Below are 25,754 nucleotides of genomic sequence, written 5' to 3'. Positions count from 1 at the left end.
CAGATGGAGAGGAGGCAGGCCACCGAGGAACCCTTGGCCTTCCTGCACATAAAGCACCTCTCCTGTGGTTCCTTGCTTTCACAGAATGGCAGGGGGGAAATAGGTGCCATTGGAAATCCTCGGGGCTTTCTCCTCATTCTCCTCCGTCTCCGGAAAGGCTGCTCTCAATTTGAGCCTGGTAGAGGGAAGAGTTGTGCATTGCTAATATTGGAGCTATGGCCAGCAGGTTTTATCCCAAAGTACTTGGATGAAAGCTCAGCCAGCAGGACAGAGCACGAGTCACTCTTCCTGTCTTGACGGAGTTCCTTTAATGGTGGAGAAAGACGCAGCAGATTTGTTTGGTGGGGGGTATTGCCTCCCCCGACCCCTAGTGCTGAGCTTCCTCTTTTGTTCAGCAGCAGGAGAGGGCAGGTGGAATGTGTGTTCTGTGGGGCTGGTGTGGCAAATTGCAAGCAAGAGGAAGAGTTGGGGGAAGGAGGCTTTTCCCATTGAGCAATAATTTGTAACTCAGCTTTCATCAAGGGCATGCAGATTCTGAGTTCAACTTATTGGCTGTCACATTCGCCTGAATTTCTCACATATCTGTGATTTTTTAAAAAGACTTTTCCAGAACAAGCTTAACACATACCCACCCCGAGGCCTTTTCATTTTCCCCTTGCTGTGTCGCCTTTTGCTTTCAGCCTCTTTCTAATCTGAGCTGTAAAAGCCAGGGGTGTTTGAGGGAGAAATGGCTCAAGTCTTGAGGCCATAGGCAAGGAATTCATTGCAGCTGAGCAGATGCTGGTTCACTTCTCTTTGAACCCCTCTCAGTTGTAGTCGTAGCATTGCAGGCAAAAAGCCCAAGTAGGACAGTTGTTCCTGGGGAATGGCTCCTGCTTTTGGACCCATCTCCTGGTCATAAATTCCATTTAATTATGCATCAAGGTACAGAAAACAAAAATGGAGAAGCCTCCTGCATCATGACTATTTTATTCCTCTTCTTCCCCGTAGCGGGACTAGGAGATAACTTACTATGACATGTTAATCATCTCCAGAGCTACATCAGTAACTGTATATTGCACCTATATTTTGTGAGCTAATGTTTAAGATGGAGCTATGAACCAGGAAGCCCCCCCCCCATTTCAAGCATTAAGATCTCTTTAGGCAACTTTAGAAAGCCAATATCTCTCAACCCCTCCCATCCGCCTACCCCAATAAATAATATATGGGAGTGACACACTTGGGTATCATCAGGGTATGGATTTTATGTGAAGTTCTTTGAGCCTCCCAAAATTGCCATGTAAACAGTATTATTAATATTCTTACAGGTTGGTGACACTGACGGAGAGGGAATCCCGGTTAGAGGAAGTGCGCTCAACGTTCTTGGCTACCTACAACAGCACCGTGGGTCTGAAAATGGTGTCACCAAGCTCATCAGGAGCCATTGGGGGCCTTCTGGAGCAATTTGTTCGGGGCGTAGGACTCAGAGGAAGCAATGTCCTTTGACATTTTGTCTGCCTGCCACCACACTGAATGGGTTACTGTCTAGTCCAACAGATGAAGGAACCTCAAAGCCATGTGACCCCAAGTGCCAGCTTCTGGTCTGTGTTAGAGCCTTTGGCTGCCACATCATCTTCTATAGGGCTGCCAGACTTTCAGCTCTTCTGGGTCCATCTGACTGACTGTGGTTGCAGTCTGTGTTACTTCACGCTGGGCTGATTTCCACTGGAAACAAGGGGTTCTGTCCCCAGTCTTTTAGGACTTGGCAAGCGCTGACAAATCACCGCAGTAAAATGTGTCAAAACATCTTGGTACTGACTCTGTGTGTATGTTTGCTTTCTCTTTACCTATGCCCTATACTGAGTTTGGCCTGGCCTGGCCCTGAGGGATAAAAAAATGCTACTTAGAATGTGAGCCCTTCAGGGTGAAGGAAGTAGCTGCTAATGGAGGTTCTGGTTTTCATCCGGGCTCTTCTTCAGATCAACTGCAGAATTCTCTCCCTCTCCATCAATTCTAGACAGTCTATGAAATTAAGAGTTCTGGCCCCAAGTAATCTAGACAAGGTCCCCCAAAACATTAATTTTATGACCTGCATAATTCTATACGTGTGAGTCAAGCTTGCATATTTTGTGTAATTGTACAGTTTCATTATTTGGCATAATTTATTTTGGGTTTGCTAATCATGTAGCCGTGGAACTCTTCCTATGTCATCCCACTCACTGAAAATCCGATTTAGCTGCTATTGTGGCTGCTGAGATCTCACCAGGCAATACCCATTTGCTTTTAAATAATGCTTTTTCTTTGCTTAACATGAAAGCTGAGATTTTTCAGGAAGCATGTTCTCTAATGCCTTTTCTGTACTACTGAAGAAATCAATTATATTTTAATGCTAGCCTAGATAAGAGTGCTTTTTTTTTCTTTCTTTAGTATAAGGTCTCACATATAAAAGGGGAAAAGTAAAATGTAAATGCTCTTCTTTCCTTCTAACCCTTGAACTGCCCTGGCATTTGACTGGGACTTTGGAGAAACAGCTTGCTATAACAGTTTGATGTATTACTATATAAAGCAGCACTTTGTGATTGGAATAGTTCTGTACTTGCTACTTTTCAGATGTGTAGGATTCCAGTTCCCTTGGCCATGCTGGCAGGGCATTATGGAGTTTGAAGTCCAACACATCTGGGATAGCTGGAGTAGATGACTTATAGGTGTCTCTATCAGTAGGCAGTGTAAGGGCCTCAATAAGTTTTGGACTGCAATTCCCACAGCCCCTTGCCATAGATCATGCAGAATGAGATTCATGGGGGGGGCACCAGGTGTAGGTTGACAAAGCTACTGTAGTGTTCTTCATAACATGAGCCAACAATGAAATCAGGCCACATTCTTTACTGATGACCCTGTCAGTCTGATTTATATAGCATTGGTAATGAAGCCTACTAATGTCAGGAGTTTTCCATGCTATGTTTTCCCCTAAACTTTGACATGAGCAAAAGTAGTATTATGTTAAGCTGCTAAAAAAAAAAAGTCAAACATCATGCTGAAGCAGAGATTACTTCATTGTAATCTTGATTTGTAGTAGAATTACATGCAGTTTCCCCCCCCCCCCACCTTCTAATGGAGGATAATTGCCCACAGAAGAATTGGGACCTTGGTGAGAAAAAGTAGAGGAAGACTCTGCCAGGAATCCATAAAAGGGGCCATGACAAAATGCTGACTCTCTAATAAGAATACTATTATTTTTCATTTGTTGATGTACTGCTGTGACAATGAGGGAATCCACAGCTAAGTCCAACATTCATGATTTGAACATGTTAGTATGAAATTGAACTTCTGTTTTTGAACAAGTCAGAGCTTCGCATGCATGCTATGGAGTTCAAGGCTGCTCTCCTCAGCATAACTGAGAATAAGCTTCCTTGCCCTCGCGGTCCCAGACGAACTGCAGTCAATCAGATCAAAATCCTAATGTGTTCCAGCACCCTGGCTGAGCAGACAGCCTGCAGATCTGGCAGGAGGACAACCACCGCTTCCTCATAAACTAGGATCGCAGTAACCAGGCAGAGACTCACGGGTGACCAGTTTCCAAAACTCAGCCATACCCTCTGCTTCTGGGACACCGGAGCAGCAGCTATCAGCCGACAGCAGCCACAGTCTCTCCCCAAGTTTATCGTAGTCGCTCAAAAGGCAAGTTCAATCCTCGTCCTGTTGGCCAGGGTGGACTTCCGCTCTCAAAGCCCCTTCTGCCCTCAACCTTCCGCTCGGATGGTTCTGGGCGAGCTTTCAGGCAGAGCCCGGGGTCGCGCTGCGCTGCGCTGCGCTGCTCCCCCGCCTTCCTCTCTGCTATAAGTAGCCCTGCCCCGCATCTGATGAACCGAACAACGGCGGACCGTTCAAATTCGCCCGCTTGCGGATAGTAGGGGAAACCAAGAGAGGAGGGGTGGGGGAAAGGAGGCGAACCTCGATCTCCAGGCCCCGCCACCTCCCCCCTCTCTGGTTCTCATGGGGGCGGAGCTGCGAGGGCGAGGACGCCGCTTTGAGGAGGGGCCCGCCCTTCCTCGGTGCGAGGGATCTCCGGCAAGCAGCGCCCGCCGATGGGTTCAGCACCTCGGACAGCTCCTTGGCGCGGCGGTGGGCGGAGGCGAGGCGGAACGAAAGGGCGGGAGAGTAGCGGCCCTCCCCGGCTCTGGGTCCTCCCCCAGTACTCAACACGTGCGGCCACCTGGCGCGGGAGCGGACGCGGCTAGACGGAGCGAGCCAGAGCGGCGATCGAAGGAGCCTCCTGCGCCTTCCCGCCCCATGGAGAGCGCCCCGCGTTCCCCCTAGCGCTTCTGGAGGCTGGCGGCGGAGATGGCGTCTCCGGGAGCCCTGGAGTCCGCGCCCTCCCGAGTGCCAGCCACCAAGGTGGAGCTCACCGTATCCTGCAGGTGAGTGCGGAAGTGGCCGCGGAGGGGCGGAAGGACAGAGACCCCTGGAGCCCCGATCTGCTCGCCCCATCGCAGGAGGGTTGGCCAGATCTCAACTCACCTTCCTTGGGGGAGAGAGACGGGATGGAGAGCCACGCTGCCTAGCTGGAAAGCCTGCATGAAGAGCGTGCAAGCAGCGATCAGGAGCACCCAGGGTGTGCTTTTGTACAAAAAGTGTATCGTGAATATCCCACTGCGTGTGTGGGATGTGGAACATAATGTGCAAGTAGGTCGTTCAACGATGAATACATTCCATGGTGTGGGGAATGCATCCAGTTGGGGTGTGACACTATTATATAGGCTGCTTACTGCCCAGGGGGGTACAACCAGGAATGTGAGTGCTGCACATCAACCACAGAGTTTCTTATCTGTATATTACAATGCTTTTCCTCTTTTGCTCATTGCATTTCTGTGTACCTATACAACATTTACTCTCACTCTCTTCTGTACTTGCTGTGCATTTGTTCAGTTCCATGTACTTTTTCAGCCCAGCATTCATCTTCCATTCATACAGTAGAGCGGGGTTTTTCAACCTTGGCAACTTTAAGATGTGTGGACTTCAACTCCCAGAATTTCCCAGCCAGCATATGCTGGCTGGGGAATTCTGGGAGTTAGTCCACACATCTTAAAGTTGCCAAGGTTGAAAACCTTGCAGTAGAGTGAAAATACTCTGTTAGTGCTTATGTTACCAGTGGCCAGTTTGTATGTGTTTATGTTCTCTCAGTATTTGGGGTTTAGATGTTTTCTTTGTACTAGTTGCTTTCCATGAATATCACTGCATGCACCCATATTTCCATTTTGTACAGCTGTCATGGTGAAATGTAATGTACTTGAATCATAGGGCTGGGATAAATTGAAGATCATGATGTCCATCTCTGTCTCTGTCAAAGATATGGAGAAGGATTGTTCTTTACTGATGAAGAACTAACTACAATTAGGGCTCCCTTGCATTCTTACAAATGTACAAGCCTATTTTGTTTAAGTTCAGTATGACATGTTATTATATACAGGTTTTTTTAGAATATATATGACATATATAGAGCTCCATGTAAAGTTCTAAACTCGACTCCTGAAGAGATGTCCAATAAGTTTAGTAGCAGAATCCTGAAATTCCCTTAATAGAAAAACAACCACACATTTCTAGCCCTCATGATTAAAAGTTTTAAAACATATGTTACCTTTTGTTTCAAGCCTAGAAACCAGAGACAAACAGAACGTTCAGTAGTCAAAAATTTGACTCGCTAATACAGGATTTCTCTTCACTTTTTGCTTGAATATTCACATTTAAACACTGTTGCCCTCTAATTCATGTTTCAGTACCCATGAATACAACAGCTGGATGTCAGCTTGCACATTTGTCAGGAATTAAGCGTGAAAATGGTCTTTGGTGTTCATTGTTTGTTTACTTTGCCAACCTATCCAATTTGCACTATTTATTCTAATAGCATAATAGAGGGTTTTGTTTTGCAGAAAACTATTATGGTATCCCAAAGTCTCACCAGCTAGATTCACACAATATGCTAGACTGAGTTGGGCAGTTTGTACTGTGGTGTGTTGGGATATGTTTTTGAGAAGAAGGTGAGAGAGAGCGGGGCCTTTCTGTCCCTTGTGGGCTCAGGTGGCAGGAAGCTGGGTGCAAGTAGATTCGGAAGGCTGGCGGGAGCCTCTCGGCTGCAGGGAGGGAAGGCCTGTACCGCAGCAATGCTGTAAGTGAATCTTCCTAGCCCCTGGAGGCTAGGTTTAAAAATAGATCTGAATGGATAGAGAACAGAAGCCTTCAGTCAGGGAGAGGAGAGTAGTTCCCCCCAATGGTAAGCATCACCCGTTTTGGTGGGAGAAGAGCAGGAATCTGTGTCCCATGAGGAATAGAAAGGATGTGTGGCTCTCAGCGCCACAAGACCAAGGGGCGTCACTGTCAGCTACACCAAGTCTGCCAGGGATGAAGCCTAGAGCAGAGAATACGATGCCGAAGAAGGTAAGTGCACAGAAATTCTTCTTAGCCAGGGGAGGTAAAAGTTGTCTTCCTATTCAGCAGCTCTGTTCTGGGGACGGGTGGTGGGAATCTGCCCTTCTGCTCTGGACTACCCCAAAGGCGTTTCTTTGGCCACAGAATGTGGCCCTTGCCATGCAAGGGAAGGTTGAATTGAGTCGTTCAGGCTCAAGGATGCTTTCATGTTTCAGCTGTGATACTTTGGGGTTCCTGGTTCCTCTCCTAAGGACTGTTTTCATGAAAGAAAGGAAAAAAGTACATCATTAGGACCAACCAGGTGGCAAGGGGAGGTATCAGGATGGCAACCAGAGAAGAAAACTTACCAGAGTCAAGCTGATCTGACTTCAAGGATGGGTCTACTGCCCAGTGAAAGCTTAGATTAGCCTTCTCGATGGTTAATCTGCCATTCCTGTTGTTGCAGCAGCAGCACAGCCAACGGCCCCCAAATAAGCCCTAAGAGCAAAGCAGGGGGTGGGGGGAGTGAAATTAGGCTAGGAGGGAGGGAAGGTGCAGAAAGGCCTGCTTCACTATGAAGCTGTGTGGCAACCTTGGTCCAATCTCTGGAGTAGGATCAAAAGGCCACAGATCCCGCCCTGAACTTTGCCAAAGACAAGAAAAATGGGTATGAGTCCTCTGAACATTGTAATTTTGGGGAAGGGAACTCCCAGTGCAGAAACTAGGATCAGAGAGGGGTTTTCCTCAGGAAGACAGCATGGGAAGGAAAGGTGAAATTCTCCTTTCCCCTCCCTGACCTTTATAATTCTCCCATCCTTGTGACTCCTCCAGTGATGCTATTCCCCCTCCTTGTTTATTAGTTGTGGTTTTTGCTGCTGTTGTTTGTTTGTTTGTTTTACAACTTGCATGTTAAATGCAAAGAAGCAGTTAAGATTATTCCAAATTCTGAGTCCACAGTATGGCTGGGTTCTCACAACAGGATTAGTGCAGCTGCTGAATTAACCCATTTTCTGGCTTCACAGAATACATTGGACAGTCATTTGTCCCACATGCCAAGCCCTTTAAAGTAACATCCCCGTCATGTGAATGCAGCTAGCAAAGTCTTTAACTGGTCATATTAAGTGCGTTGTATGAACCCAGCCAATGTTTAGGAATAGATATAATTTGTCATATATGTTAACATTTCTTAGAGAAAAAGAGTGCCAGGCTTGCAACCCAACATGGTTAACGAGAGATGATGGTTGCAGCTTCATACCATCCGAGACTCTTAAATGCAGAACTGCTACTCGGCTTTTGGCTATAGTTTCGTCTCTTAGCCTGTTTAAAGCAAGGGAGGATGTTTGCATATACAAATGTCTTGTCAACACCATGACAGCTATACTGGGAGAAATATGCTGTAACACTTATGCACATAAAGCATCTACATTAGCAGAAAGATGTAAAGAGCTGAATTTGTCCTGAGGAAGAACAAGGTTAGCTAGTTGCTCTGAAAGAATCGTAGCAAGGCCTCCTGAAGTGGCAAAAATAGGAATGAAATAGGAATAGGTAATGATTTCCCATCGTATAGGTAGTCCTTGTTTAGCAACCACAACTGGGACCAGCAACTCAGTTGTTAAGTGAAGTGGTCACTAAATGAAACCACAACTGTCCTTACAATCTTACTTCAGCTTTCCTTTGCTTTACAGACCTGCAAAGGTCATAAATGCGAGGACTGGTTGCAGAGTTACTTTTTCATCACCATTGTAACTGCAAACAGTCACTAAACAAGGCAGTTGCTAAACGAGGACTACCTGTACACATGTACACCTGCGAGCTTGGCTAAACGAAAGATGAAAAACAGCCAAAAACAGTATTCTACTATGCTGTATCAGGCAGAATTGTGTGTTAGTGGTGAAATATATAGAATTAGAAACATCAAAATGGCTGGCTAGGGAATTCTGGGAGTTGAAGTCCTCACATCTTAAAATTGCCAAGCCTGAGAAACATTGGTTTAAGATGGTGGTATCTTTAACCATTCAGGAAGAAATTCTGATTGTGTATTCCTGGTGAAATGTAAATTTTAAAACACTGATAAACACTGGGGGCTCTGCTAAAAAAGTTAAAAAGATAGAGCTCACTAGTTTTCACTCACCTGTAGATTGGTTTAGCAAGAGAAGATTCTCCATGGGCCGGAGTTTCTGGAAAAAGCGGTTTGCTTCCAGAATAAGAAAGAAGTAAGGAGAGCTTAGGAACTCCTGACTTGTTATTTATTTAAAGAATTTATATGGTCACCTATCTCACCCCGTCACCACTACCAATAAAAACAACAATATAAAACCAAATAAATCAGACCTTTCCCACCAGGCACCAGACATACTGTAGACTCAGCCCCCATCCCAGCCCAATGTCTGGGGAAAGAGCCAGGTCTTTGTGGCCTTTTGGAAGGCTAAAAGGCTAACCACCCCACCCCACCCCACCCCCTTCATCTCAAGGGGGAGGCTGTCCAAAGGACTGGGACGGCCACTAAGGAGGCACATCTCCAAGGTCCCACCAGATGGCAAAGTTTAAGGGAGGGGACCTGGAGTGCACCCACCCTACCTGACCTAGTGGGATGGGCAGATACCCTCAGGGAGAGGCAGTCCACAAATAACCTGCCCTATGCCACGTAGAGCTCTAAAGGTGATAACCAGCACCTTGAACTGCACCCAGAAAGCAGCTGGGAGCCAGTGCAGCTCATGCAACAGTGGTGTAACATGGGTGAACCACCCAGTGTCCAGAACTGTGCATGGCACTCCATTCTGCAGCAGTTGCAGCTTCTGGATGGTCTTCAAGGGCAGCCCTAAGCAGAGCTCATTGCAGTAGTCCAGTCAGGAAGTGACTAGGGCATGAGTGACTACGAGCAAGGCCTCCTGTTCAGGCTGCCACCTGCTCTTCCAGCAGGAGCCACCAGTCCAGAAGGACCCCCCCAATTGCGCACGAGGTCTGTCCGGAGGAATGTTACCCCATCCAGAGTCAGAGATATTAACTCTCCTGACCCTGGGGGCCAAAACCCACAACCACTCCATCTTGCTAGCCAGTTTCTCCCCATACAGGCCCTGACAGCCTCCAGGCCCTGAGCCAGCACCTGAAGAGCATCATCTGCTCGGCATGGGGTCGAGATGTATAATTGGGCATCATCAGCGTAGTAAGGATACCGAACCCCATGCCGGTGGATGACCTCTCCCAGCGGTTTCATAGAGATATTAAATAGGAGAGGTTGGCATAACAGGGCCCTAGGGCTGAATCTCTGCCCCCCACCCACGCAGACTGGTGCCAGCCTTGGAGGAAGGAGGAGAACCACTGCAAACAGTGCCCCCCACTCCCAACCCACAGAGCTGGGGGGGCACTGTGGATACCATGGATGCTTCAGCAATAAATACTGTAGCAGCGTTTTAAACAAAGCCTGTTTCCTGTCAGCCATTTTTGCTTAATCCTCTGGGGTGAGCCACTTTTATGGAAGTCAGAGTTTTAGGTCCACTTTGCAGGGCTGTCCTTGCGCTTCAGAGGGAAGCGCATTGTGGCTTAATTGCAGCTGAGGCCAGAAAGCAGGAGGGTGGCCGCAGGGAGGACTTGGCAAGCCAGCTGCATGCAAAGGAGGGGAAACAGCTGTATACCTCTGGAGCTCTCTTGGCTGCTGTACCTCAAGCGTTCTCTTCTCTTCGTATCACTTGAAGGAATTAATCCACAGAAACTATTGCTGTAGCAGCATCCGGTGGAACATTAAAAACTACAGTGCCGCAATGACTGTAGTGTGGGGGTTCCTGAATGAAAAGGTGTTCCCTCCCCTCACCACAAAAACCATCCTCCCTGATTACACAGGAAAGTCTTTGTAGCATCGTTGGCTTCCCTGATCTCTGTATGCAGCCCTTTTTCCCCCCAAAGCCCTTGGCAGATCATCTGTTCCTCCCTGGCAGTCCACTGGATAAGGAGGAAGTAAGACCCAGGGGTTTAGACCCAGAGAGAATGGGGTGGGGTGGGAGGCTATTTTTTGCCCTAACGGCTCTGCCTGCTGCTGTGTCTGGCCTTGCCTAAGAGATTGCTCCCAAGAGAATCCGTTTCCCATGCTTAGTTTAAACCAGCATCCTTTGATTGTCCATAGGTATGGACCGGCATGACTATTGCTGAGAATTCTGCCAGGGGGTGCCCCACCTCTTGAGGGGCCCAGTCTGGGCCAGGCTATCTTAGAGGAGAAAGGGATCTAAAAGGGATGGGTCTACTCAGATGCACCTGGGGTCTACTCAGAGGAAAGGTATAATGGCTTCCTACTCAGTGTAAGGCTTGCTTGCTAATGCCTCGCCTATAAGAGCCAGGCTTTCCATCCTCTCCACTCCTGAAAAAATAGGAAGAAATAATAATAAGACAGATATGAAGAAGCCAAGGGATTTTGCCCATATAGCATGAGACCAACTGCACCTACAGAGCGTGGGGGCAGTATTTCAGTCCAATGGCTTTGGATGGTGCTTCACTAAGCCTGGATTACCAGCCCTTGGTAAGTACTTCTGAAAGTACTTCTGATCCTGCCTCCCAAGGGCCAGTTACCCACTAACACTAAGCCAGCAAAAGCCTAGATGAGTGAATGGGATAAACCGCTGCCAGACCTCCTCGGATACTGTCGATACAGCCTTTTCCTCTTGTACTCAGTGCTTCCAGAAGCCGCTGAGCCTATGGCTTCTGGTGACCACTTGAGGCTGGACCATGTCACCCTCACATCATTTCTGAATGGGTTTCACCATATTTCACTTGTGGTCATTTAGATTTGTAGATTTAGATTTTTTTTATCCCACCTTCCTTATTTTTTTTTATAAATAACTCAAGGCAGCAAACTTGCCTAAGACTCCTTCCTCCTCCTATTTTCCCCACAACAACAACCGTGTGAGCTGAGTTGGGCTGAGGGAGAGGGACGGGCCCAAAGTCACTTATCTTCTAAGATGAAAGTTTTCAAAGGACTGGAAACTGGGTGGCAGGGATGATGGGGCATGGCAGAGAAGAAAGGGGTTGAGGGATATTGTGTAGGAGACACTGAACCTCACAACTTTGTGATTCCCATTGGCTGTATTGTGCTCTCTCTTGTTCGTCAGACTGTGTATAGCAAGAGCTTCTGTTTTTTCCCAAGTCAGAATGGACAGAAAATAGGTAAGAAGCTAGTGTTAGATTTTTGGGAGATTTGCTCTAGATTACACTACTGAATTTTAAAAAAAAAGAAGCTTGGGGTCACCAGATACAGATTTTTTGTGTGGAAGGAATGTGAGCCCCATTTCAGCGCTGAGGCTCAAAATAAATCCCCGAGCTCAACTTCATTACACACAGACATCTTTTGCATTCGTCTCCAATTGGGGGAGGTCAGGTTTCTGGTTACAGAAAGGAACAAATGTCCTCACGCTCTTGGCCTAGATATCATGAGGCCTAGCAACTTTTAAATGAAAACAATTTCTTGTTCCTTGTTGGACCTCTACTTTTAAGCAGTAACAAAATGAAGGGGTTTCTAATTATTGGAGCTCTGCACTCCTGTGGACTCTTGCATAGAAAAAAGAAGGAGGTTCCTATTTCTGGGTAGAAATGGTCTTCTAATAAAGAAAGCTCCGTTTATGGAGTCCGGCACGGGAAACAAGCACCAAACCGAAGCCGCCACTAAGTGGTGAGCCAGAATAGATGTGAGTGTTTCACCAGCACTTATCTTGCTGGCACTTTAAAAGCTCTAACATGGTGGATTGGCTCTGTTCTCTTCGCTCCAGCTCAAAGCTGCCACTGGCTGCAGATTTGATTACCTCCTTTAATGGCCTCTTAATCTAGATGCTTTATAATCCTAACAGAAGGAATTTTTGGCCCGAGAACAGAAGTAACTCAGAAGGGTCAGGGTGATTCTGCTATAAGGAAATTAATTGGGAGCAAGCAAATCCTATGCTTGTTACACACACAGCCTCTCTGTATTTGCAAGCTAGTAACCTCTGTGTCTTTCTTTCTACCCCTTTGCTCCTTCGTCTTTCCAGGAATCTGTTGGATATGGACACTTTTTCCAAGTCTGATCCTGGTAAGTACGCTCAGCTGGTAAATCTAGGAGCAACATTCTTGACACGAAATGCTGGGTATAATGGGAGCCCCCACCCCACCCCTGCAAGAGTCAAAGGCTGGGATCCCTTGACAGCGGTCTTGACAATAATTTCTTCTCCCAGCTACATTAAGGGACAAGAACATCTCCCCTGATATAGTTCAACCACCACCATCAGGAATTAATTCCTATCAGCCCTTTGAGGTAGGCCAGACCTACCTCAATGGACTCCACAAGTTTGACTGGAACTATATTTTACTGATACAGGCTACAGTAACAGAATCTTGTAAGCCTGACTGCATTTTCCCTTCCCTCCCTCTTCTACCTCTGGGAGTGAGGTAGAGCCAGTATGAGTTTCTTCCTAATCTTTTCTTTGTTTCCTGGGCTTAACATGTGTTTCTTGTCACCATCTCTGCAAAGTTTCCCCAAGGTCCTCTTTGTGGCTCCCTACAGTTCAAGACAGCCTTCCCAACCTCATGCTCTTTAGATCTGTTGGACTACAACTTGCATCATCTGGGGTAATTGGAATTGTGGTTCAATGTATTTGGAGGGCTCCTGGTTGAGGAAAACTGCTCTTTGGGGTCTGACATCAACCACATTACCCTACACAATTTGGGGAATGTTGGGAGCATCTCAGTCCCATCATAGGCAGTTGAAGGGGACACGTGAGCTGAATCTTGCCTGTTTACTTGGTGCACCATTGGACAGTTGCCTACAGATCTGATCAGCCCTGGTCATCATCTCTTCCCAAGCCCTGCGCCAGTGTGATGATATGTATTGTGCAAAGTGAGGGAAGAATATTACAAGCTAAATTAAATTTATAATCACAGGGTTAGAAAGAAAGCAAAGCAGCTGGCAGGTCTGTGGTGGAGAATAAATCATAGTGAATATTGGGAGGGCAGATCGTGTGTCTGAGAGGGAATGAATGGCAGAATGAATGAATGGGAATTATCGCTTTGCTGTGACTCGACGTCAGAGCACATGCTTTGCATACAAAAGATCTCAAATTCAATCTCTGGCACATTAAGAGAGGATGGGAACATTTCTGCTGGAAATCTAGGAGAGCTGCTACCGGTCAGTGTGGGATAGACAACCTTTTGGGGCTGGGACATGTTGGAATCTTGAGAGATGTGGTGGACATGCTCACAATGGTTGCCCTAGAAGACTTGCATATTCACAAAAGTGTGCCAGCTTCCTATTTAAGGTTCCCAGTCTTTTAAAAAGTCTGGCAAACTCTCTTCTGGGCATCAGGGACACATGGATGCCACATCTACTCAGTTAAAGCTCATTTGTTGCCTCTGTGAGTGTATCAGCCAGGAGACGCTTCTTTCCAAGAAACTTTGACCATCGTTCTTGTCACCAGAAGAAAAGAACTGCCATAGGTGAGCCCAAATTCTTTGGCAACCTGTGAGACAACATTCTTCGGGGAAGTTTTTGCTGGTTTAGAGATCAGCATTGTTCCTAGATAATTGCTACAGAACAGAACTGGCCGGGTTTGAAGAGGCCTTCAGCCCGGGGCTCTCTGGGGTTCTCCCACAAGTTCTGACAGCCCTGAAGTGGGAATTTAATGGGAATTCCCCATTAAATGGGACTTTAAACTAGCAGCCCACCACCAGCAAGTAGGATAGTGTCCCAAATGTCTCCAAGTGATGCTGCAACAAAGGCATTCTGAGCTAGTGGAAGGGAAAAAAAATAAAGACACTACATTTTTAAATTGCACAGGAAAAGGGTGGCCAGAGCAGGCAACAGTGAGTTAGAGTTAGCAATGAAGTTTTGACCCTTCAGCCTCAATTAGAGTGCTTCCTGACAATATTTTACTGGGACTCATCCTGTCTTACTCATGGATTTTTTGAGGGGTCCAAGCAACACTGCCCATCTAACTGACCTTGACTTTCATTAGTATTTCTATAGGAGACCACCCCCAGGAAATGTTAGCCCTATAAGTAGATAGGAAAGTTTTACAAAAAGCCATTGTCAAAGCCCTAAGTGACTATGAGTCGAATTCAGCTCTCAGGATTTTTCACCTTTACCCAGGCAACTAAGTTCTCTCCCAGCCATCTTCTTATCTTTCCCCATCATTTTTCTTTTCATTAAAAAAAATCTGTTCAGGAAGAAAAAAATAAAGAGCTGCACAATGGCATGTGATTGCTAGCAGGAGAAGTAGAGCTGGAAAAATAGCCAGGCAGGTGCTTGACAAAGGCAATCAGTTTTAGAAAATGACAGGTAATTCAACGGATCTGAATGGCAGAGCGACTGAAAGATGCTCTCCTCCAAATAGCAAAGCCACTAACAGTGCGATCACACTCAGTTGTCCACTCTGGCCCAAGGCAACGAACGTATGACCCAGAGCCTCCAGGGGGTGAATTTGGAATGAATCCCCAGAAGGTTGAAACTTTGAAGAAATTCATGAATGCTTTGTAGAGCTGATTGGTTGGCATGCCTTAAGCCTGGCTGCCAACTGGAATTGTATTCCCAATTAGGGCAGTGGCCTAGTTCACCCGTTTATGCTTGATGAAATATGAGACTCCATTGCCACACTTTGACTCACCCATCTGGGGGTCAAATGCTAGAGGTGGCAGCTCTAGGAGCAAATTATTATTATGTTTATTTATTTACCAACAGCATCAGTGTGAAGAGATGTTACATGCAAGAAGGGTTAGCTCTGTCTCAGAAGGTTGCGGGGCATGCCAGAAAAGGCTCCTGTATGCAATGATTCTCCTATCCTGCTTGTTCCCTTGGAATCATGTACATGCCTGCTCTCAACTGTCCTTCCTCTGCCTCCAGATGGCAATTTGGGGAGGGCAAAAAGGGCATTCCAGTCAGCAGGCCACCCCATTCCCATCTCCATGTCCTCACCTTTCCTGCTTGATTTTGCACTAAGAAAAAAAACAACTGGCTATTGTATGGGACTAAGCTTGATACCTTGGCTCCAGGAGGGGAAAGAGAAACTAAGGAACCAGGAGGCAGGAATTCCCACCCATGCAGAGCTATCAATTCTCCAGCTGCTTCACAGCATGTAGCAAATATCTGCACCAGTTCAGTAGCGTCCTCTTTCCATGGGATTGCAAAAGCCGCTGCTGTTTAAGATGTTGCAGGCAGCAGCTTCGCTCGCACTCCTACACACTCCAAAGCACATTTTGGAGATCAAACCCAAAGTGTTGTATGGCCCTCAAAAGTATATCTGCAGCATTTCCTGGGAAGAACAGCTGAAATGGAATTTAAATTGGATCGAGACCAACAGCCTCATGGAAACCTAAGGTTACAGCATAGATCCTGGATTAGGGCAGCCCTCATGCATGGAAGAGCCCTTTATGATCGTGAAGCAGCCTTTTGCCACCAAGTGCCCTGCTGACGTGTGAGGCTACAGTGGCCAAGAGGGTGGTGTGGGAGTGAGTGGCAGTTGCAGGCCATCACATCGGGAGGCTGCCCAGTTGGAGGAGACTGTTCTAGTACTGAGGATCCAACTAGAGTTTTGAAAACTTCTCTTCCTTCCAAAAGTTGTTCTTTCCTGTGTGTTTATAACCTTAACAAATCTTTATCGAACATGCTCTGCACACCGAGGAGAGTGGTTTACAGATATTGTAAGGTTGAAACTCCATTAAAAGGGGAGCACTGACATTCTGTAGTTCAAATTTCAGCACTATAGTTGGATTATACATGCCTCTTGCCTCTTCTCTTTCTGGGAAGTTGAGGACCATAAGTCTCCGCTGTGTTGCTTTGATTCCTGGTTCACTCTGCGATAGAAAGATGGTGAGGCCTGGATCTTTTCCACATTCTGTGCCGTTGACCAAATCATCTGTCTTCAGGGGTGTTTTCTCACCCTCATGGGAAAAGAATGCCCTAAACTCACCCAGACAAGTTGCTGTTGAGCACATTTTTTGCTTCGTCCACCGTGTTGCCAGTTGGTCTCCACCCAGGTCTGTTAGCATAATTGCAGGGCTATTATGAAAGGTCCCGGGGAGCACAGCAAGAATGTGAACTTGATTCCACGCCCCCCCCCTGCACAAGGAATACTGGGAAACCATAATCAGATCTGCTCCAAACAAGCTTAGTGATACACCCATAGATACACACTAGCTTCAGCAGGATAATTCTGCGGATCACTTTACAAACGACTGTAGAAAGACCTCCCAACAACACTGTATGTGCTGTCTCCCATCATCCCCAAATCTCCCAATCTTTTCTTCCTAACACACTTATATTTAGTGTCCCAAATCTAGCCATATTTATTCAGAAATAAGTTTCATCCAACGGGCCGGGATGAGTTCAACTTCAACTCTTTCCCTCCACTCTCGGCTCTCATTACACGAGGATGAAGGGTTGACCTGCAGTTTTGGTCTGATGCGGAGGGCAGATTAAAATAGGGCAATGTGAAGTTGTTACACTGATTTTTGTGTCTTGTGCACATTGCACGAGTGCTGATTCTTATATCTGATACAGGCTGGAAAGGGCAAGCGTTGTTTCATGTATCTTGGGAGCACCCAGATGAGGAAGCTGCTCCAAAAGTTTCAGCTGGGCAAAGCGATATCCTATATATCTCAGAAAATGCTTCTTCCCCAACATGCCTACTAACAGTAGTTGGAGGAAGGGCTCGATTGTGCAGTGAAACTCTCCAAGGCAAGAAAATGTGTGCAAAAAGCAGTGTAACTGGTTTTTTTTGTTCACCTGTGGTTAATATTCCCTCTAAAAGTGTCTTCTGCTGGTTTTGCATCCATATTTTGATTGTCAGTTATTGGATTGCATTTTTTATTTGTGTAACTGTAAAGACACACCCATTTCTTTTGCAATGGTGTAGGAAGTTAAATCTTAGCAACCATCTTTACAAAAGCACCACAAAAATGAGATTGCAGCTTTATACCTCCTTACCTGGAAATCATGGGGCTTATTCTGAGTTCTGCATATCCAATAAGAATTTGAACAGTTATAGGCAAGTGGAGAACTATGTTAAGATTTTTGCACACCGGCAGTTGATGCCATGGAAGCCTGAGAACATCTTTCTTAACAGAACTTTTAGTCATTGTCCGAGGGTGGACCTGATCCTTATAGAGCGAGAACGCCCAAGGATGCAGATTCTCGGATCCTGAGATAGCTGATTAAAGCTGTCAGAATAGTTGTAATTCTGCTGGACTCTATGACGGACAATTTTTAAAAGGTGAATTTAGGTCAGGAAGTTTAATGCATTTGCTATCTGTTAGAGTCCAGAGTAGTACAAGCCCAGGGCGAAAGCATCTGAGATATCACAAATGGGTTGTGAAATGAAGTGATACCTGGGTTTTTCAGAAAAGGCAAAACTATCTCTTTAGGGGAAATAGGTCTGAGAAATTCCTTCAGGTAGAAATATTATTTTTCCAAGAATAATTGGCTTGATCTGCTGAAATACTGAGTCAAGTCACAAATTGCTTGACATGAATAAGGAAGCATTGGATAGTGTATTTAGTTTTGCTTTGATATTAATCACAATTGAAGTGCAAATCCAGGCTATGTTTAGTAAAGCTTTAGGTCTTTTAGGTCAGGGAGATGCATTGCTGGATTTGATCTAGACACATTCCTAATAAAATATCTTGGCAGGCAACAGTTAAATGACATTGTCATCACTTGGAATGCACGTTCGGTTAAGGCAAACACAACTGAAGGAACTTTCCTTTAAGAAGCCTCTGTGATGAGGATGCAAGTTACAGTGGACAATTGATTAATGATCCTTGCATTGATTAATAATCAACCAAAAATAACAGCAGGCTCTGTCTTGTATTGGGAGCATGGCTGCCTCCTGACTTCACTATGATCTATGCAGAGACATAATTGCTGAGTCGCAGCCTTCTCTCCCTGTATTTTAGTCCGGACGCTTGTGCTTTGACTTTTTAAAAAAATTATTGTGGCATGTTTATTTATTTATAGTTCATACTTTGCCTTTTTATATTGATAAAGCAATATACACATTTTTAAACAACAGCAAAACTGCTCTAGAGGGGAGGTGAATTTGCAATGTAACCTATAGCCTATAAAGCTCCAGGTGGTTTGGCACCAGGGTTCCAGAGCACCCAGAGTCGCTGGGAGTTGGGTGGCATATAAATTTAATATATTATGCTTGGTTGCACAGTTAGCCAGATGTTTAGACTGGATTTGGCATTTTTATTCACCTATCGAGTCCTTCCCAAGGACCCGGGATAGGCAGATGTTGTTGTTTGATGGTGTTGAAGGGATTGTCGCAGAATGGAAGCTGTTTCAAGTAGAGCTGCCTTTTGCAATTGACTGATGGTGATGTTGTCAATGCCGATGGTCTTCAAGTGGTGCTCCAGATGTTTTGGGGTTGCACCCAAGGTGCCTATAACTATTGGTACTATCTTTGCTTTCTTTTGCCACAGTCGTCCTACTTCTATTTGCAGGTCTTTGTATTTTGTGGTTTTCTCCAGTTCTTTCTCTTCTGTTTTGCTCCAACCTTTTTGGCCTTTTAGAAGCAGGTTAAAACCGAGCTATTCCAGAAGTTCTTTTTAAATGCCTAAGATAGCACCGTAGAACTTTTTACGTGCTCTGGTTTTAAGACAATTTTAAATATTTGTTATAACTGCTTCTATTAACTTTGTACTATTTTATTATGGATGTTTTCCCTTGAAATGGCTGAGAGTCACAAGATTGTGGCAGTTGATATATCTGATAAATGAAATAAATCTCACTGGTCTAGCCAATCAGTGCCATGTACTTAGGGAACATCTAACACTACTTATTATTGAATTAAATCATTGGTTTTTGGCTCAATATTAGCTGTGCTGACTGGCAGCAGCTCTCATGCTTTTAAATATAGGCTTCTCCAATCTTAGAAATGTTTCAGATTCAGCCTGGAATCTTTTGCGTGTTGTTTACTACTGAACTGCACCCCTTTCCCATATATACGATGCAAATTTACAAAGAGACCTTGACTTGGAAAAGAAAGCATTCTGTGTGAGCTTAATACACCGGGATCACATCTAAACATTGGTTTAGAACATTGGAGAATTCTAACATTTTGACTACTACGAAAGAAAAAGCAGGCTGGATGGTGGTTTAGAGCAAGAGTAACAGAAAACCGAGAAAGAATTAAACTTCCCTTCGTTCCCCTCCGCTCCAGATTCTCTTCCTCCAAGTGACATTTTTATTAGAAATAGCAGCTATGCATCGAGGAAGAGGGGTGTTGATGCTGCACCCAAAGGTGCATTGAGAATGTGATATGAAAGGAATGGATTTATTTGCATGTGTAAAATTAAAAACATGTAGTGACAGGGAAGACATCAAGGATGGCCTGAAGTATACACGACTTCCACTGAACATTTGCCTTGTTCTTACAGTTGTGATTCTTTACATCCAAGGAACTGCAGACAAGGAATGGCGAGAGGTGAGGAGTTGCATTCCCCTCCATGTCTAACGCTGTTGCATGTGTTTTATCAAGCTCTTGTGGTTGGCCAAACCTTTCTGGCATATTTCAACAGCATAATATCAATACTATGGGTTCTGATTGGCTGGATCCTTGCCAGGATCTCATCAAGAACCTCTCCATGGTCTACTATTCCTCCTTCCAACCCACCTAGCAAATCTAGCCCATTGCCCATTGCTCACTATACTTATGAGGTTCTAGGGTTAAAACCTGGAGATCTGATTTCTTTATTAAACCAAAAAGCAAAAAGTCAGTGTCAGAACATTTCGCACACTATCATTTGCTGCAATCTAAATAAGCAAGTCAAGAACAAAATGTATGATATATAAATTACCAAGTTATGAAGCTGGGTAGAATTATATAAATCACAGACAGAAGAGCTCAAAGACATTTGACAGAACTGCTGACTTTAAATTGTCTACTGAAGTGGGAGATGAGACCAATGTGCCTCCTTTGCCACTTAGCAGATAATTCTTTTTTACAGCTTTGCCTAGCAGATGATTTCCTTGGCTCCCAACAGATAAATACGTTCCCAGCTACAGTAGCAGCTATCACTTCCACAAATCATAGCCTTGCTCTCTGTGGGCCACGTGGCCACAGTCTCATCAAAAGCCTTATCATCCCTGTCTCAGTTATACAGAGCCTCCAGGACATATGTCCTCTTCCTCTCTCTTCCCTGGTGATTAATGTTTTGGGCCTTAATCCTTGGATTAGGAGGATGGGAAGGAAACTGGTCAACCTTCATGCAACCAGAAATGAGAAATGGCCCCTTGCTTGAGGCAACTGAATCTTAGGAGATGGGATAAGATGCTACACTGGAGCTGAGGATGGTGGGCAAGTTGAAGGCCAGGCCAGGTGGCCAGTATCTAGCCATCCCACTCCATTTCCCAGCTCCTTCTGTCTGGGGCAGCTGATTGTCTAACGGTGGTGTTTACCTAGCATGCAAATGGGGGATATGGGTAAGGAGCTGTTTCCTTATTAACCATCTGCATTTGCCTTTCTACTCCCCAGTTTGGTCGCACAGAAGTGATTGATAACACACTGAACCCTGACTTTGTCCGCAAGTTTGTACTTGACTATTATTTTGAGGAAAAGCAGAACCTGCGTTTCGATGTGTGAGTTGCTTCTGCTCCTTCCTCCTTCCTCCCGTGCCCCCACCCTTCCCTGTTTTCTTTCATTCTTTCTTGGCTTGCCTCCTTGTTGCTCCTGTCTCTGGCAGAAGCTAAATTTTGGGGAGGACCAAAGGCCAAAGAGTAAAGTATTTTCCTTGTGTTTTTCCAGTTACAATGTGGATTCCAAGACTTGCAATCTGCCCAAGCATGTGAGTATAACAGCTGCTTATCATACGTGCAAATGGACATTCACATGGGAGTTTCTTTCATTTAGGATCTACACTAACTAATTAGTGGAAATTAGAAAAGAAAAGTCAATAGTAGTTGTAGGAAAGAAGGAAGGAAGGAAGGAAAGAATTGTGTTCTTTTTTTTAAAGAAAAAGTACATTCAATTTCCACATGCAGATGTCATCCCAGACAGCTAGCATATGCTTCTAGGATATACCCAGAATATTTGTTACAATCATGAGATTCATAGTTCTGTTTTGGAAGAATACCCTTGTCCTCCTTCCCTGGCTTGTCCATGGTCAGGAAACCCTTCAGCCACCCATATTTTTGCCCTCTACAAATTCTTTCCCCTGACTTGCAATCTCCAGATGTGTGGATCCCACTTCAATGCTGCACAAGCATTTCTTTCACTTCCTTCAAAAGACTTCAGAGAATTCCCAGGTCCAGATGTTGAGAAGGCTGCTGTACGTTTGAGAATGGCAAGAGTCCAGAAACCTGCTAGGAGAAGCTTCACTTAACCCTTCTTCACTAGGTTGACAAAAGCTGCTATAAAGGCAGAAAAAAAGTCTTTATTCATCATTAAGGTGAAAGTTGATGTTGAATGGAATCACTTTCAGTGGTAAACACACGGCCTGTGGAAGGCCTTAAGTTCAATTCCTAGCATTTCCAGGTAAAGATTTAAAAAAAAAACTCAGCTAAAACCTTTTTTGTTCATCAGAGTTGAGAATATAGAATTAGATGGACCTGTGACCTGCTTTACTGCAAGGCCTGGGTTTGCCCGGGTTCCTGGTGCTGAAATGTGGTTGCAAAATGACCATATATCTGGCAGCAAATATTTGGAAAGAATGTGTTTTAGGGAGAATTGAAGGGCGAGAATTGGAGTAGGACTGGAGTAAGAGGCCTCTGAGATGCAAATCACTCCCGTTTCTATCTTTAACACACACACACACACACACAACCTCCAACTCACCAACAAAATTCAGCCATTTTGCTGTCAAATTTCAGCAACGTAAGTTCTGATCTCCCTTTTTTTTAAAGAGTTTGATGTGATTTTAAGGGTAAAAATGGACAATTCTTCAAATGCCTTCTGCTCCCATGTCTGTCCCTAACCTTCCCAAACTGAAAACTGCATTTCCCCATGCCCCTTCTGGTGATGTTGTGCCCCTTCTGACACTCCTCCAGAAGATTCAGTGCATGAATTGTAGCCTGCAGTGGCAGGAGCCAGGACAAAGAAATGCAAAGGATACATGGAGAAGAATCATTTCAATCATTTTAGTTAATTTAATTTTTAGATTTATATTTTTAATCTTATAGTTAGGCAAGCTCAAGAGCCTTACCCCAAAGCTTGGGGGTTGCTAATTATGCCCTCTTATCTTAAAGGGACAGGATTTCCATAGTATATTTCAGCTTCATTTCCTAAACTCCATCCATTTCTACCCTGTTACCTCTTATGACTAAAACTGCCTCCCTGGACAGTTTCTTAAAACCACTTTTGTCATGACCCTCAAATTTTGCACAGTGTCATTTTTTCTGAGAAAGTCAGTAGCCCTCAATACCAAGCTGTAGCCTAACTAAAGTGAATGGAATGAATGAATCTCACATTTTCCCCCTTTTGACCCCTGCCTCTCCCTCCCCTCTGTTGTTTCCCTTTTAGATTGTAAGCCCATGGGGAAGGCATCTCTTCCTTTGTATATCATCACATATCTAGATAAAAAATAAACACAACTGATGGATCTCTGCTCTGCTCTAGGACATGGAATTATACTGACTTGTTAAACCAGAAGAGAGCTTTCTCAGCCAAGGTGGGGTGAGAAGCCACTAACTCCATTAACTCCACTGTCCTTTTCTTTTCATGCTGCTTTACCCAACCTGATCTGTAGAAGGTAAGTTGTGTCCAACCCTCTGAAGAGACCATAGTCTCACATGGCACTATCTGGTTGGACCAGACCAGGCTGGAGAGCAAAGGGGAGGAGACTAAATAACTCTAAGGGGGTCTGTTCAGAAGTTGGGTTTCTACAGCCCATTTAGCCAGGAAACCCTAGCGGATGCATTTCCACAACATACTAAGCTTGATCCATGTTAAACCATGGTTAGGGTTTTCTTGTGGCTTAATGTGTTGAGCCAACCCAGAAAAAGGGAGACTTGCATATGTAGTCTGAACTCAGACAAATAGTATCTGAAGATGTTCCAAGCAAGTCCCATTGAAATCGAACCATGCGGAGCATCACTTTTGATTTGGCTTCCCAAAGACTGGGCGTCCTCCTTCCTGCTGTCTTGGAGGTCCACTCAGTTTGGGCAGATAACACCATGCCTTCAGCTAATGCTGCCTCTGCTCATCCTGAACCTTTTGGAGAACCTAAGCCCTGCCCCCTGCCCAGGACAATCAGATTGTAGTTGCTGCAGCACACTGGGGTTATCACCATCCCCAACTAGACAGGGGATGACCAAATCTTTGGCTTGGTGGGAAGCTGGGCTGTCCTTTCCCTCTCTCCTGCTGAGTTGTGTCCCAGGATTCACTGCTCCCTTCCTCTCTCTCTTTGTGTCATGCACAGGACTTCTTAGGACAGGCCTTTGTGGCCTTGGGGGAGATCATCGGCTCTCAAAGAGGTCGCCTGGAGCGGACCCTCGCGTGAGTCATGAGGAAGGGGTATCTGGCAAGGTTTTTTGGGAAACTGGATGATGGTGCCCCGGAAGAGTCTGTTCTAATGCTATGGATGCATTATGGTCAGAAGGTTAAAACCAGAATTATAAGTTTGGGAAGAAGAGCTTTGGAGGGCAAAGATGATAAGGTACCAAGCCTGCCATTGTTTCTCTCACAAATTATCACCTAACTTTTGTTCCTCCATCTCTTCTTCTTCTTCCTCAAGATAGACATCTGCCACAGTTCTGCATTGCAGAGATGCAACTTCAATTGAATGGGACTGATCTCCCTGCTGATTTTAAGGGGTAGATGATCCCCAGGGAACTGGGAAAGGCCACCATCAAGGCCCTCTTGGCCTGTAAGAAGTCAAATCCAGTGACAAAGATGCCTCATGTCTCTGGTTCCCACAAACTATGTGGAGAAGCTCTTCTAAATCTTGATTGCTGCTATGCTGTAAAAGGCCAGTGACATTTAAGTAAGGAGGGAAGCCCCCAAGCTCATGCACCCACAAGGTCATGGGGCCCATTTTCCTTTGGAAAATCCTATCCAGTAGCAACATGTGACAGAATGCCCCCTGCATAGCTTCATTTCACCCCTCCTCCTGGCCACGCAATGGTTAGAAGGAAAGATCCAGAAGAATAAAACTTTTCTCCTGTATGAATTTCATATACGTCATATATTTCCCCCATGAATTTTCTGGTGGGAAGATCTGTCAAATAATGGAATGGGTTGCCTCATGAAGAGATCAGTCCCCTTTTGCTGGAGATCTTCAAACAGAGACTGAAGAACCATTAGTCCAAAATCCTTTATTATTATTGTTAGTCCCACAGTCAGCCAGATGTTTAGACTGGATTTGGCATTTTTATCCACCTACTGAGTCCTTACCAAGGCCCTGGGATAGGCAGATGTTGTTGTTTGATGGTATTTGAAGGTATCATCTCAGGATGTAAGCTGTTCCAAGTAAAACCGCCTTTTGCAATTGACTGATGCAATTGACTGATAAAATCACCATTGTCAATACTGATGGTCTTCAAGTGGTGCTCCAGATGTTTTGGGATTGCACCCAAGGCACCTGTTACTGTTGGTACTATCTTTGCTTTCTTTTGCCACAGTCATTCTAGAAAGCAAATTATTATTATTATTATTATTATTATTATTATTATTATTATTATTTTATTAAATTTATATGCTGCCCAACTCCCAGCTACCAGAGTGGTTTATGCATTGTTAAAAGCATTAAAACAAGAAAACAGAGCAGTACAGAATAGAACAAAGATAGCAAACCCAGATGGCAACAGAGAAAATAAGAAAAGGGGGTTCAGTCACACTCGCCAAAGAGCCAGGTCTTCAGGGCCTTTCAAAACACCAGTAGGATGGGGGCCATTCAAATCTTTGGGGGGAACCTCATTCCAGAGGGCTATTTAGCACTGAGAAGGAGATCGGACTGGATGACTTCTGAGGGACATTCTAAATCTATGATTCTGATGCAGTGTTTCTCAACCTTGGCTACTTTAAGCTGTGTGGACTTCAACTCTGAGAATTCTGGGAGTTGAAGTCCACATGTCTTCAAGCCTCCAAGGTTGAGAAACGCTGTCCAATTGATTCCTCTGGCTGCATGTGTGAAGGCACTCTCTTCTCCTTCACCTATTCTTTTCCTTCAAATACAGTCCCCTTGTATGAACAACTTTGATTTTCTTTTTAACATGGGGAGCCAGAACAGTAACTGACAGGATTGCAGTGACATTTCCACCATAATGGCTTTCAATCATGGAGCTTCCATTACGCAGGGGAGTGGGGTTGGACTAGATGACTGTGGTGCCTCCCAATTGTGATTCTGTGATTCTATGATTCACGGGACCAGTGGGCTTGGAACAGTTTGCATACCCTTTCGGCTCTGATGTTTTTATAGAATTAAGCAGCCTT

General features: G+C 45.1%; 1 protein-coding gene and 1 pseudogene across 4 annotated transcripts in view; both read left to right on the top strand.

The window, feature by feature from the left end:
- Nucleotides 1-2,472, top strand: part of MTMR14 (myotubularin related protein 14) — a 78,274-nt gene extending 75,802 nt beyond the window's left edge. For 2 of the 4 annotated variants that reach the window (XM_088134507.1, XM_088134508.1), the window contains one exon: nucleotides 1,308-2,472. In XM_088134507.1, the coding sequence (XP_087990633.1) occupies nucleotides 1,308-1,485 (178 nt within the window). In that variant the 3' untranslated portion in view covers nucleotides 1,486-2,472. The remainder of the gene's footprint in view (nucleotides 1-1,307) is intronic. The other 2 variants (XR_015795023.1, XM_088134506.1) reach the window with 2 other exon arrangements.
- A 1,848-nt stretch (nucleotides 2,473-4,320) lies between these two features.
- On the top strand, nucleotides 4,321-24,105 carry LOC148216769 (copine-9-like; annotated as a pseudogene).
- Nucleotides 24,106-25,754: the final 1,649 nt, after the last annotated feature.

Source organism: Python bivittatus, unplaced genomic scaffold (genome assembly GCF_059951505.1).
Source record: "Python bivittatus isolate LINGU-HERP-01145 unplaced genomic scaffold, Pbiv_v1 ctg000080_np1212, whole genome shotgun sequence".
NCBI lineage: Eukaryota > Metazoa > Chordata > Lepidosauria > Squamata > Pythonidae > Python > Python bivittatus.
Note: the sequence above shows the minus strand (reverse complement) of the source record. Positions and strands in the feature narration are given on the sequence as shown.